Raw genomic sequence first — 13896 nt, forward strand, 5'->3', positions numbered from 1 at the left:
TAAGTTACTTATGGCCTTACTAAATTGTTGAAGCTGACCTTGAACTTGCAATCCTCCTGCTTCAGCTTCCTAAGTCGCTGGGATTACAGGCATGTGCCACCACTATGTCCAGCCTTCTTTGTATTTTCTAGTGGACTTTATATGTATAGGAAGACCAAAAAACTACTTGTCTACTAATAGAAAAAGATTTTCCTTCACTTATTTATGGTTTTATGGTATTTGCTATAAGCACACTAGAATATATAACAAGTAAGAAAAATGTCACACATACTGAAAATACAGCTCCACCTTCTATTTCCATGTGTCTTTCTACTGTACCTTTTATTCTACCTATACATCAAGGAGTGTCTGTTTTATTTCCCCCACCTCCACTTGGACTTCAACTGTTCCCACTTTTAATTCTACTGAAAGAAAAATAAATAAATAAATAAATGAGAACAAAACTGCAGAGATACAAGGCTTCCAATTTAGCAAAACCTAGAGAAGTGAAAATAAAGGTATATGCGAATGATAGATGAGGGGGGAAAGCCATGTGGATATAAATCATGAGTTCAATTTAAAAGAAAATAAAACAGCATGTCTCTAATAGCTAATACATATAGTTCATCAAACCTACTGGCCCTTTAAGCAGCACTTGGCAGATCACACCTCATGGCAAAGACATTTTCAAAGTCTTAATCAAGTCCTTTGCACAGCTACCAATCAGCTGTTACATTGTTATTATGAAGATTACTATAAGTTATTTAGCTTATTATAACTAGACTTCTGTCTATCCACTGCATGTGCACAATCCCATTTAATTCTCCTCTGGATGTGGGAGAAAACTGAGGCTTAGAGAAGTTAAAAAACTTGTCTAGGGGCTGGGGATGTGGCTCAAGCGGTAGCGTGCTCGCCTGGCAAGTGTGCAGCCCGGGTTCGATCCTCAGCACCACATACAAACAAAGATGTTGTGTCCGCCAAGAATTAAAAAATAAATATTAAAAAAAAAAAAAAGAAACTTGTCTAGAGTCTCTCAACAGGCTAATGGTAGAGCAGAGATTCACAGTACCACTCAACTTCAGAGGCAAACTTTAAATCACCTAAGAAGCTGGGACTGGTAGTTGAAGTTTCAACTAGAGGGATTCAAGAAGACTTTCAGGGAGACAATTTAAAAACAGTATCTATGAAAACAATAGTCAAGGGCTAGAGCTATAACTCAGTGTCAGAGCGCTTGCCTAGCATGTGTGAGGCTCTGGGTTCAATCCTCAGCACCACATAAAAATAAACAAATAAAATAAAGGCATTCTGTCCATCTACAACTACAAACATTTTTTTTTAAAGCAACAACAGTCAAACAAAGTAACTCACTCAAACCAGAAAAATTTACACCAGTATCAGTTTGAGAATGTGAAAACTCAGAACATGTGAATCCATGACATAGAAAATAGCAATTTGAGAGCATCAAAGGTTTGCAAAATCAAAAATTAAGACACAACAGATGACCTACAAGTTTCTTCTGACACAGATATACCTGGGTAGTAAACAAACAGTCCTCACACACACAAAAGAAAGCTCTCTCCCTGCTTATCTTGAAGAGTGTTGTACCCTCAGTCTTTTATTTTCCCTTTTTGTTTAGATAATGATACAAAAACTATTTTATGTTTCACTTGAAACTTTAAAAAATTGTGAATTATTTTAAAATACTTATTGTTACTGGGGCTTCAGTCCAAGGGTGCTTTCACTGAGCTATATCCTTAGTCCCTTTAATTTTTTTTTAATATTTAATTTTATAGTTGGACACAATACCTTTATTCCATTTATTTATTTTTATGTGGTGCTAAGGATCGAACCCAGGGCCCCACGCATGCTAGGCAAGTGCTCTATCGCTGAGCCATAATCCCAGCCCTAATTATTTTTGTGTTATTTTTATTTTTAAAAATATTTTTTTTTTTTTTAATTTTTTTTTTTATATATATTTTTTTAATTTTTGGCAGACACAACATCTTTGTTTGTATGTGGTGGTGCTGAGGATCGAACCCGGGGCCGCACGCATGCCAGGCGAGAGCGCTACCGCTTGAGCCACATCCCCAGCCCCCTTAAAATATTTTTTAAGGGCTGGGGTTGTGGCTCAGTGGTAGAGAGCTTGTCTTGTTCATGTGAGGCACTGGGTTCGACCCTCAGCACCACATAAAAATAAACAAAATAAAGATATTGTGCCCATGTATAACTAAAAAATATTTTTAAAATTTTTTTAAATTGTTGATGGATCTTTATTTTATTTGTTTATTCATATGCGGTGCTAAGAATTGAACCCAGTGCTTCACACATGCTGGGCAAGTGCTCTACCACTAGGCCACACCTCCAGCCCAGTACCTTTTATTTTGAGACAGGGTCTTGCTTATTAAGTTGCCCAGGTTGGCCTCAAACTTGTGATTCTCCTATCTCAGCCTCTTAAGTTGCTGAGATTACAGATGTGTGCCACTGCTGCACCAGGTTCTATTTTTAAGTATTTGAATGCATAGAATACTTAATATCCCTGAACTCACTATCCAATTCTATCAATCTACAGTTTGCCATGTTTGATGCAAATCTTTTTTTCTCCATTAGGGAAAGAACTAAAATCTGTTCTCCATCAGAATTTGGTGTTTGAGCATCCCCAGATTTTAAAATTTATTATACATAGACTCTATAAAGACATACAGTATTGTTTTGCTTATTTCCAACTTGTATGTAAAGATACTACACTAAACATTTTCTACAACTTGTATTTTATTCAAAATGTTTTCCTCTTTAGTTTTAATACATGAGTACTAGCTCACTCATTTTAACTGCTATAAAACATTCTACTGTATGAATAGACCAAAATGTATTAATGTATTCAACTGCTGATGGATACTTAAGTCACTTCCTATTTTTCATCAGTACAAAAATGTCATGTGAACATTTCTGTATGTGTTCCCTGTGCACAACTGCTAAAATTGCTTCTTTCCAGGGTATATGTCAAGAGGCAGATTCTGTGGGTTGAATGGCAAGAGATATCACTTTGTTAGATATTGCCAAATTGCTTTCCAAGGTGGTTGAATCTATTTACTTCCCCACCAATAGTATATGAGTCTATGATTTATAATGTCTTCACCAATATACTTGGTTTTGTCTAAATAGTTGCCAACCTAATAGTGTGAAATGATAACATTGTTTTACTTTGTATTTCCCTGATTATGAAAGATCTCAGCATTTTTCTTATGTTTATTGGCCAAATACCTTTTTCTCTGAACTCCATATTCATATCCTTTGCTTATTCAGTGAGTTGTTTTTTTTTTTTTTTTAAATTGCAGAAGTTTTTCTTTTATGTCTTGCAAATATCTTTACTACATGGCCTTTCTGCCTATTCTAAACAGAAAATCTAAAATTTTAGTGTAGTCAGATTTATCTTTAAATCTGGTTTTTATCTCTGGTTGGTTCTTTGGGGACTTAAGAAAATTTCCTTTTATAAGACAAAAAAAATTCTCATGTATTTTCTTCTAAAAGTTGTGAAGTCTTAGGCTGGTGATATAGCTCTCTGGTGGAGTGTTTGCCTAGTGTTGCAAGGTTCAATACCCAGTACCACAAAAAAAAAAAAAAAAAAAAAGAGAGAAAGAGAGAGAGACACTCAGAAAAAGCAAAGAAAACGATAACAAATTCTTAAACTGATAAAAGAAACCTGTGGGTCAGGCATGGTGGCGCACACCTGTAATCCCAGTGGCTTGGGAGGCTGAGGCAGCCTCAGCAATTTAGTGAGGCCCTCATCAACTTAGTGAGAACCTGTCTCAAAATAAAAAATAAAAAGGGCTGGGGATGTAGCTCAGTAATAAAATGCCCCTGGGTTAAATCCCTACTGGAAAAAAAAAAAAAAAGAGTTTGAAAGCCACTGATCTATACTATGTCTGAAGAATGAAAAACACTGTAAAGGACAAACATCTTATTGGAAATTTAAATAGATAATACAATGCTTAGTCTTCATTCATTTAAAAATACTCATTTTCTTCTTTCTTTTTTTTTTTTTAGTTGTAGATGGACACAATACCTTTATTTTTTTATTTATGTGGTGGTGAGGATTGAACCCAGTGTTCCATGCATGTGAGGCAAGTGCTCTACCACTGAGCCACAACTCCAGCGCCAAAATACTCATTTTCTTGATATTATTTAAAATCATAGTCCCTTGATGGACAAAATGGTTCACACTCACAGAAACACCCAAGGCCACTAAAAAATAACAGAAGTAAATTAAACATGAATTTCTGACAAGGACTCTTCTTCAAGGATTGCTTTCACAAAATTTTATATATGTATAATTTCTGGAATGGAGGTGTATGGCATTCATCATATTGGCAAACATGATTGGACCCTTAAAAATGGAGAGAATCTCTATGAAAAACGAAAGTATTGACATTTGCATTACTTATATCACATTTTCTGTACTTGTGTACTGAGTCTAGCTCACTGATCTCTTAGCTATTTATATTATCTTGCTCTTTACTAATGGCCTAACGTTGTAAGATCACAAAAACAAACATTTCCTCAAACTCTACCCATACACTTTTTGCCATGCAATGCATCTATCTCTTTGCTTATCACTCTTGAAACCCCCTCTAGGACATTTTAAGATTGTTCCTTGCTTATGACTAGAAGTACTCATCTTACTCACTAGATTTATTTTTGAAAGACTTGTGGCTACTTCCTGATTATCATTTATCACTAACTAGGGAGGTATTTGAAGGAAAGGAACTCCTGAAGAGGAGTTCTAGCATGTTTTGCATAAGAATAACACTTTTAGTCTAAGTATCTATCTACCAAAGGGGACTATTTCAGGGCTGGGAATATAGGTTAGTGGGAGAGAAATTGCCTGAGGAAGGCCTGACATTCAATCCTCAGGATCAATTAATCGATCCATATCTCTCTCTCTCTCTCTCTCTCTCTCTCTCTCTCTCACACACACACACACACACACACACACACACACACACACGGGAGGTACTACTTAATTTTTATTCATTTGGATACAATGAATTGGAAATTTGCTTTTTAAAATTCACATTCCCTTTTTGACACAGTATGTATGCTGATGGATTCATGAAAACCACCTTTCATTTTACAGACATTTTAGGGACTACAGTATTCATCTTAATAATGATGCTGCTATTGAATACCGTGTAGTATAAATCTAAAGAACATAATATCACTGCTTCTAACTGCAATTTTTGAAAACTCTTAATTCTGTAAAGCTATGGTCATTTCCCTAACTGCTATTGGATGTATTAGTAGAATGTATCCAAACTTGAAGAAAGTTGTCTTTACAGTCTTAAAATTTTCCCAGAATTAACTTCTAATAAACAGTAAAGTCATAAGTATTCTAAATAATCTATTATCGTTTTCATGAAATTTTGTAATACCCAAAGTGGTAGTTTAAAAGCACAGCAACCTGTCAATAATATTCTGGTGAGTGGGACTGGCAAGAGTAGATGAGAAAAAGGGAGAGTCTTTTTGATTTTATTTTTTACTTTAAATACTTTTGAACTATTTAAATACTTAAATTAAGTAGCTTTTAATGAAAAATTGAATAAAGAAAAATGGTATAAGTATAAAATAAAGAATTTCTACATTTATTTTATTCTGTTCCCTGTCATCCCCACTTCTTATTTCCTTCCAGGAGACAGTAGCTCTTGAAGAACAGGGACTATGTATATCTTCCAGTGTTCTATCTCCCATACAACTGCCCCATGGCAGATGCTGTGCACCTGGATGAGTACAAGTACATGTGATAGCAGCATTCAATGAGCTTTGAAATGAGCCTTTAAAAAGCACTTCCATTTGGAAGATAGACTTCAGAATAAAACAATCAATTATCTTCTGCCTTTGAGATGTTAGTTATCACAACTTGATTGCTCTGCTTCTTAAACATTTAGAATCCTATTTGAATGGGATGAAAGTAGGAGTGGGAAATTCTGAAATCTTCCAACATTAACTATAAAATACAATGCTGTAAAAAGAGGCTGTGGGTTTAAATGAGGTCAAAGAGAACTAATGCATGAAAGTCGCTGTTGACAAACCTGTCCCGAATTTGCTGAAGGGGTGTTTGGGATTCCCTGTAGCTTTTTCCAACTGGAAGAGTCTCCAGGCATCATTCATCACATTCTTCTCATGCTCTGAATCAACTGCATTCACTTCTCTGTCTTTACAACTCTCATCAAACAAGGGGCACAGGAAAAACTGTGCAAACCTAAGGGTGTGAAACATAACAATTTGAAAACTGTCATTTTTAAAAGAATGGTCTTTAAAAAATATTTTGAAACTTATTAGGATATTAATTATATATAAACAGAAAACACCACCATTGCTAATATAAAAAAGAAATTTAAGTTGTAAGCCACAGAATAAGAATATAACTTAGGCATATGTGAATTCAGAGGACCTGACCTATTCTAGACATGCTAAATAACTAGTAGAAATATAAAAAGATTAACACCAATAAATAAAGGCAGACTTACAAAGATAATAGCAGTCTATGTAAGATTTGCAATTTGGCACGTCTATGAAAACCTTATTCTGTGTACCTAATTCTCTAAAATAAAAAAAGGGGGCAGATGACACTTCTTAGTTGAATAAATCTTAAATTTACAGTTTTAGGTGCAATTTCAAGACTCAGGAACCTCAGGACAAATTAAGTGATCTACTTTTAAAAGGCATGATTTAAATACTTTTTTCTTCTTTTGCAGAAAAACAAAGTATAAGGAAAAAAATGCAGTGAAAAACCTAAGGTATAACACAGCAGTCTGACTAAGCAGTAATTACAGGCTTTTATGAATTAGTAAGATAAACAGGCTATGAATTTTTAATAATCAGTGATTCAACAACTAACATGGTGTGTTAACTCTAACATAAGTAACCACTATACTTTTCTTGAGGCTATTCTTTAATAACAGTACCAAAGTTTAACCAAAATATCCTTAGCTAATAAATTCATTTTTCTATATTGGATAGTGATTTAAGTTATGATTTCTTTTTCTTTGTTTCTTTTTGGTACTGAGGATTGAACCCATGGGTGCTTGACCACTGAGCTACATCTCCGCATTTTTTGTTTTTTATTTTGAGATAGTGACTCACTAAGTTGCTTAGGACCTCACTAAGTTGCTGAAGCCATCCTTGAATTTGAGATCTTCCTGCCTCATCTTCTTCAGTCACTGGGATTACAGGTATGTGCCACAATGCTCAACTCAAGTCATGATTTTATTTAGTATTCTTCTCAAGAAAATTTAGATCCTTTGGTGCACACCTGCAATCCCAGCAACATGGGAGGCTGAGGCAGGAGGATTACAAGTTCAAGGACAGCCTCAACAACTCAGTGAGACTCTGTCTCAAAATAAAAAACAAATTAAAAGGGCTGTGGATGTAGCTTAGTGGTAGAGGGTTTGCCTAGCATGTGTGAGCCCTAGGTTCAATCCCTAGCATGTACACAGGCATATACACACCATAAAAAAAAAAAAAGAAAAAAGAAAGAAATTTTAGATCCTATCCTACCAGAATGAGGCCCAGAATTCAGATTCAATGAAGAGCAGAGGTTCTGAATACAAGACTACTATTAAATAGACCTAAGAGACTCTTGGGTCTATAGGCATCTCATTTACTACACCTTAGTCTAGCTGTCAAAGAGACTGTTATCATTTAATATTTGTTTTAAGTGTGTAAATTAACACGATACTATGCTAAGTACTTTACTCATGGAAAAACAACATCTATTTGGATTCTACAATTAAAGATATATAAAAAAAGAATTATTTATAAATATGTAACCTTGCTTACTTACTTCAATACACTGAAAATGGGGAAAGTGCCTAAGAGCTACATACTAAAGTTGTATAGGCCCAGAGAGTCATGTTTATGACACAGAATAATCAAATTTTTAAAAAAGACACTTTTATACATGTGGCTTTTTATCATAAGCCAAGTAACAAGACATCCTCCACCACGTAGAGATCTAGCAAGAAATTAAATTCAGTGTATGATCCCATGGAATTAAGGGAAACTTTTGGAATGTATATAAAAGATGATTACATCTCAAAGCTGCTGCGTAAACACTGAAATCTGAGAGAATAAGTAGGAAGCAGATTTGCTTTGATCCAGTCACATATGGTAAACCACATCTTGTCCAGTTACTGTACTTTGTGCTGAGGAATAAATATGAACTATTCATTCTTTTTTTTTTTTTTTTTTTTTTTTAAGAGAGAGAGAGAGAGAGAACTTTAGTATTTATTTATTTATTTTTTTAGTCTTCAGCGGACACAACATCTTTGTTTTTATGTGGTGCTGAGGATCGAACCCGGGCCGCACGCATGCCAGGTGAGCGCGCTACCGCTTGAGCCACATCCCCAGCCCGAACTATTCATTCTTAAAAACAATTTACTACTATTAATATAATCTAAGCAAATAAAGCTGACAATGTTCAAAACTACAAAGTCAAACTTCATTACAGATCCATTCAAATGTACAGAATTATATGCTGGTAACAGAGAAACGATAAAAATTCACCACAAAAAAATTACAGTGAATAATGAAATTGAATCACTAATACAACAAAAAATTAGAAGGTGTTTGCTATATAAAAAATTAACAATAAGAAATTAAACTGGCCGAATGGAGCTTACTCTAAAAAATTCTTTCAAAATATCCCTAAGATTGAAACAGCAGGTCAAAACATTCTACTAATTACCCTTGAGAATGTGAGGAAGTAAACAAGTAACATATTAATTTACACACTGAAAATAAATATCAAATAATGACAACAGCCTCTTTGAAGCTAGGCTGAGGTGTAGTAACTGAGATGCCTATAGACCCAAGAGTCTTTTAGGTCTACTTAAGGACTAGCATTTTGAAACAGGTTATTCTTCATAATGTGCTTTAGATGCAACACTTGTTAAAATGGGAAGTGTCAATGAGAATTTTATAAGTCAATATAATATCTTGTAGGCCTGAAGGCTGGTTAAACTCATGCCATTATTTTTCCTCTACCACAAAGTAAATACATGTCATTAATTATTTTTTTTTATAATACTATTTTTTCTTTTAATAAACCATAGGGGAAAAACTAGTTAACATGTCATTTGTTAAAACTTAATGTAGGGGCTGGGGATGTGGCTCAAGCAGTAGCGTGCTCATCTGGCATGCGCAGGGTGCTGGGTTCAATCCTCAGCACCACATAAAAAAAATAAAATAAAGATGTTATGTCCACCGAAAAAATTTTAAAAAATTCTCTCTCTCTTAAAAAAAACTTAATGAAGTCATCTTTGTAAAAATAATAACTATTATTTTTATTAATGTGATTAATTATACAAAGTTGGATAATTCATAGGATATTCAGCATTACCTATCTAGGGCACCTTCTAGATGTTCATGGGAAACGTCAAAATAGTAATTGGTATGCTCTCCACTGGTAAAGGCATTTGAACTTCCTGCATGCTCACTGAGAAACTGGCTGTATTCATTTTCTTTAGGGTATTTCTTTGTTCCCAAAAAAAGCATATGTTCACAAAAATGACTTAAGCCAGCAATATTTGGAGGATCTGACAATGAACCTGAAAGAGAAAACACATAAAAAAAAATCTTATTTTTATGTCAAAAGTCAGAGATGAACTACAAGATGATTTGGAATAATTTTTTTTCTTTTGGTACCAGGGATTGAACCCAGAGGCACTTAACCACTGAGCCACATCCCCAGCCCTTTTTATTGTTCATTTTGAGACAAAATCTTACTAAGTTGCTTAGGGCCTTACTAAGTTGCTGAGGATGGCCTCAAACTTGCAATCCTTCTGCAGCCTCCCATCACTGGGATTTATAGGCATGTACCAACCTGGCCAACTGATTTAGAATTTTTATTATCATGATAACTACAACTACACAGTCAGAGAAAGTTAAGCACAGGCTGTTCTAAAATAGTATTATTTATAAAGTAAATCAGTAGTCTGACAACCTGGATTCTAGCTCTTACTCTTGACATTACTTAGTTGGTGACACTGGACATTAATTTCCTCACACTAGAGGGAATAAAAGCAGCTGAATTAGATGTTACAAGAGCTAGAACTTTCTTGTCATAGTTTTACTGTATTGTAGGAAACCATATATCACAAGGTTAAGAGCACAGACTTGGGGATTAACAGCTCTATAGCTATGAAACTTTAAGGACAACACTCATCTCATATTCTTCTTCCATATATACCTATCTTGGAGGATTATAAGAATACAAATTAGATATTTGCAAAGCACTTTGCACAATGGCAGGCAGTAGTTATTTGTTCAATATTACCTTATTTTCTCAATTCTAAGATGCCAATGAGTCAAATAAAAGCTTTCATTTAACACTATAAAAGAGAAGCACTATCCTGGTAAAAGCACACATAGGTAAGAACCAATTAATTAAAGTGACATTAAATGTAGAAGAAATGTGCATATTAGAATCTACAAAATATGACATTAATGTAACAAAGTGATGAAAATCAGAACTTTAAAGGATAGGAATGAAATTTTCTTGCTGCGAGGTCAACTTAGGTGTTGTTGTTATGAACAAAATGTTCATAGTAAATTTAAGATTAATTTGACATAGACAATTATAGTTTATCAATAGATATACAAGGGTTTTGGTACAAAATAAAGTATTAGCCCATTAATAAATGTTTTCAATTCTGTGAATATAACAAATATTTGAGTATTATTTCAAAGTTATTATACGTGGTATATTTGTTGTTCAATTTAAATTTTTATAGGTGTTCCACATCTGGGATGATGGAACAAAATGGGTTAAAAATAAATAAGTAAGATGCATAGAACCGGGCTGGGGTTGTAGCTCAGTGGTTGAGCGCTTGCCTCGCATGCATGAGGCACTGGGTTCGATCCTCAGCACCACATAAGAATAAATAAATAAAATAAAGATCTTTAAAAAAAAAAAAAAAAAAAGATGCATAGAACTGGTAACTACTGGGTCTTTATTTACATTCATATAGAGAGTAATAATAAATGTCAACATTAGATTAATTAAATTGAACAAAGTTTAATTCACAGTTTTAAACTGTACCTATGTGTACATCAAGTGCTGCTGATGACTTATCCGTGGTGGGATCACTGATGAGAAGTACTTTGATACCATTGGCCAACTCTAGTCCACGGTATTCTCGCTTGTCTTCAGGAGATTTGATAATGTGATTTCCTATTCTCTTGATAGCAGGATTATTCATTTTGCTGTAAGTCTTTTTTTGGAAACTAAAAAGAAAAAGATCATTACTTGTTGCATGTGCCTACTTATTTAAATATTTTTTAAAAGACAAAGAATGACATCAAGCAAATCCATGTAATACATTACCAGATAAAAGAAACACCTGGAGGAAACTTTTGTTGTTGCTGGGGATCCAACCTAGGGCCTCAGGTTAATGCTAAGCACATGCTCTACCATAAAACTATATCCTCAGCCCCCGGAGGAAATTTTTTATAGTTTATCTATAGGGTGCAGTCATTCTTCTCCAAGACTTACCCCTCATTCTTTCAGAGAAATGCTAACATTGTTTTCACAGAGACATATTTCTATCTATGGGAGTACATGGATAGGGTTCTAACACCCAGTGGGTTGGGCCATGAGTTGGTAGTGTGCTGACCTAGAATAAATTTTTCAATTTACCAATAACTACTTACATACATTTCAGGGCTATCTGCTAGAGTAAATAAGGTGAGAGGTTGTGTAAGAATTATTACTAGGTCAGTCAAAACATTGCTCAACTGATGACATTCAAAAATACAGCATATCTAGATCTCATGGGTCAGATATGCACATGCTCAGAACAATAAGGAACAATCTTTTGAAATCTTAATACAATATAAGAGACATAGGCTGTCCTATGAAAGCAGCAAAAACAAGGACATAAATAAATTAAAAGTTGGCAGGATTCCAGACAATTTTCTAATCTGCTGAAGACTTGCATGCCAGTGCAAGAACAGTCTGACAATCTTAAAAGAGATGTCAGATCAATTCTCTTACAAAGGGCTTCCACTGACAGGTCTCCCTGTCTTCTCTAGGAAAGTTAGAGACATAGTAATGGGAAAGGACTATAAGCATGAAGAATCCTGTAAAGGTGTTAGTTGGTATTAATGCAGTAAAGGGATTTTCCATGTATGTTTCTCTCTCTCTCTCTTTTTTTTTTGCCATACTGGGGATTGAACCTGAAGGGTGCTTTATCGCTGAGCTTCATCTCCAGCCCTTTGTATTTTTTGAGACAAGGTCTTGCTAATAATTTGCCGAGGCTGGCCTAGAACTTGAAATCCTCCTGCCTTTCTAAGTAGCTGTGTGTATTTTTGGGGTGCTGTAGATAGAACCCAAGGCCTCATACATGCTAGGCAAATGCTCCACCATTGAGTTACATTCTCATCTTTAGCTCTCCATGTACGGTTTCTGAAAGTAAGGCAGTTTCTTTTTTGCTTACCCCACTCCAATGCCCCAGTTCTTTCTACTGATGTAAATTCAGTATGTCACGGAGGTTGCCTTGAACTCATGATCCTCCCAACTCATCCTCTTGGGTTGCTGAGATTATAGGCTTGTACCACTACACTCAGCTCAAATGTTAATTTTGTCTATACTGGGGACTGCTTAAGGACAAAAAAACTGACAGCCTGGTGCAGTGGTGTATACCTATAATCCTAGTGGTTCAGGAGGCTGAGGCAGGAGGATCACCAAGTTCAAGGCCAGGTGTGGCAACTTAGTGAGACCCTGTTTCAAAAGAAAAGATGGGGATGTAACTCAGTGATAAAGTACCCCTGAGTGCCAAAAAAAAACAAAAAAGGAAAGAGAGAAAGAGCATGAGACAGACAGACACAAACAAACACACACACACACACAAATTGAACCTACTACTCCAACAGGTTCATTAGGTAAACATAAGAGCATATCTGAAACTACAGAGGAAAAGTGAGCTAGCACACTGGCTTCTTACCTAGAAGATAGCACAAGTAGATTTGACTGTCAAAGAACTGGTAGTCAGATTTAAAGGTAAATCAGGGGTAGCATAAACAGGAATACAATTATTTTGGATAAAATATCATGTTAAAAGCATGAGAGATTCTGGGAGTAAAAATCTAGTTTGATTTTATCAGAACTCCTTCCTCTCTGAAATTTTCTATAATTATTTGTCTAATCTGAATAAAAATTGATAAACCAAACAGGTTTGTTCCTATTAAGACTGTCCCCTCGGCTGTGTGTGACTCTGCACACCTATAATCCCAGTGGTTTGGGAACCTGAGGCAGGAGGATCATAAGTTCAAATCCAGCCTCAGCTATTTAGTGAGGCCCTAAGCAATTTAGTGAAACCCTATATCAAAAAAAATTTTAAAAGGGGGTTGGAGATACAGCTTGGTTGGTAGAGTGCTTGCCTCGCATGCATAAGGCCCTGGGTTTAATCCCCAGCACCACACACACACACACAAAAAAAAAAAAAAAAAAAAGTTAAAAAAAGGGCTGGGGATATGGCTCAGTGGTTAAGCAATCTGGGTTTAATTCCTTGTAAAAGAAAGGAAGGAAAGAAGAAAAGAAGGAAGAAAGATTGTCCCCTTAATCTTCTTTGGAAAGGTGATGTTTAGAATTTTAAACTCAATACTGTAAGTCATATTAGAAGTATAATACTGGTTTATCACGTAATATTTTAAACAGTGCTAATAGTGTTATTCTATTTATAGTAAAAATAATTTCTTGAAAAACAAAGCATAAAATATAATACTAACATTTTGGGGATATAAGGCCACAGTTGGGAAATTCAAAGCAATCTAGAAGTGAAAAGTCATTATTAACAACTATTTTCTGCTTCATTAACAATAAGACATTTAAATTCTATGTCAGAGATGAAAATATCTAAG

The 13896-nt window shown here is 34.9% G+C and overlaps 1 protein-coding gene across 2 annotated transcripts in view; it reads right to left on the bottom strand.

Annotated features, from left to right (window-relative positions):
• The window catches only part of Ide (insulin degrading enzyme), a 93969-nt gene that overhangs the window by 61911 nt on the left and 18162 nt on the right, over positions 1-13896 (bottom strand). For both annotated transcript variants that reach the window (XM_046450296.2, XM_046450297.2), the window contains exons 2-4: positions 11078-11262; positions 9377-9584; positions 6066-6235 (exon numbers count right to left, since the gene is read on the bottom strand). In XM_046450296.2, the coding sequence (XP_046306252.1) occupies positions 6066-6235; positions 9377-9584; positions 11078-11262 (563 nt within the window). The remainder of the gene's footprint in view (positions 1-6065; positions 6236-9376; positions 9585-11077; positions 11263-13896) is intronic.

This window comes from Marmota monax, unplaced genomic scaffold (genome assembly GCF_021218885.2).
Source record: "Marmota monax isolate L192 unplaced genomic scaffold, Marmota_monax_Labrador192_F-V1.1 WCK01_AAM20220418_F8-fsc00004, whole genome shotgun sequence".
Lineage (NCBI taxonomy): Eukaryota > Metazoa > Chordata > Mammalia > Rodentia > Sciuridae > Marmota > Marmota monax.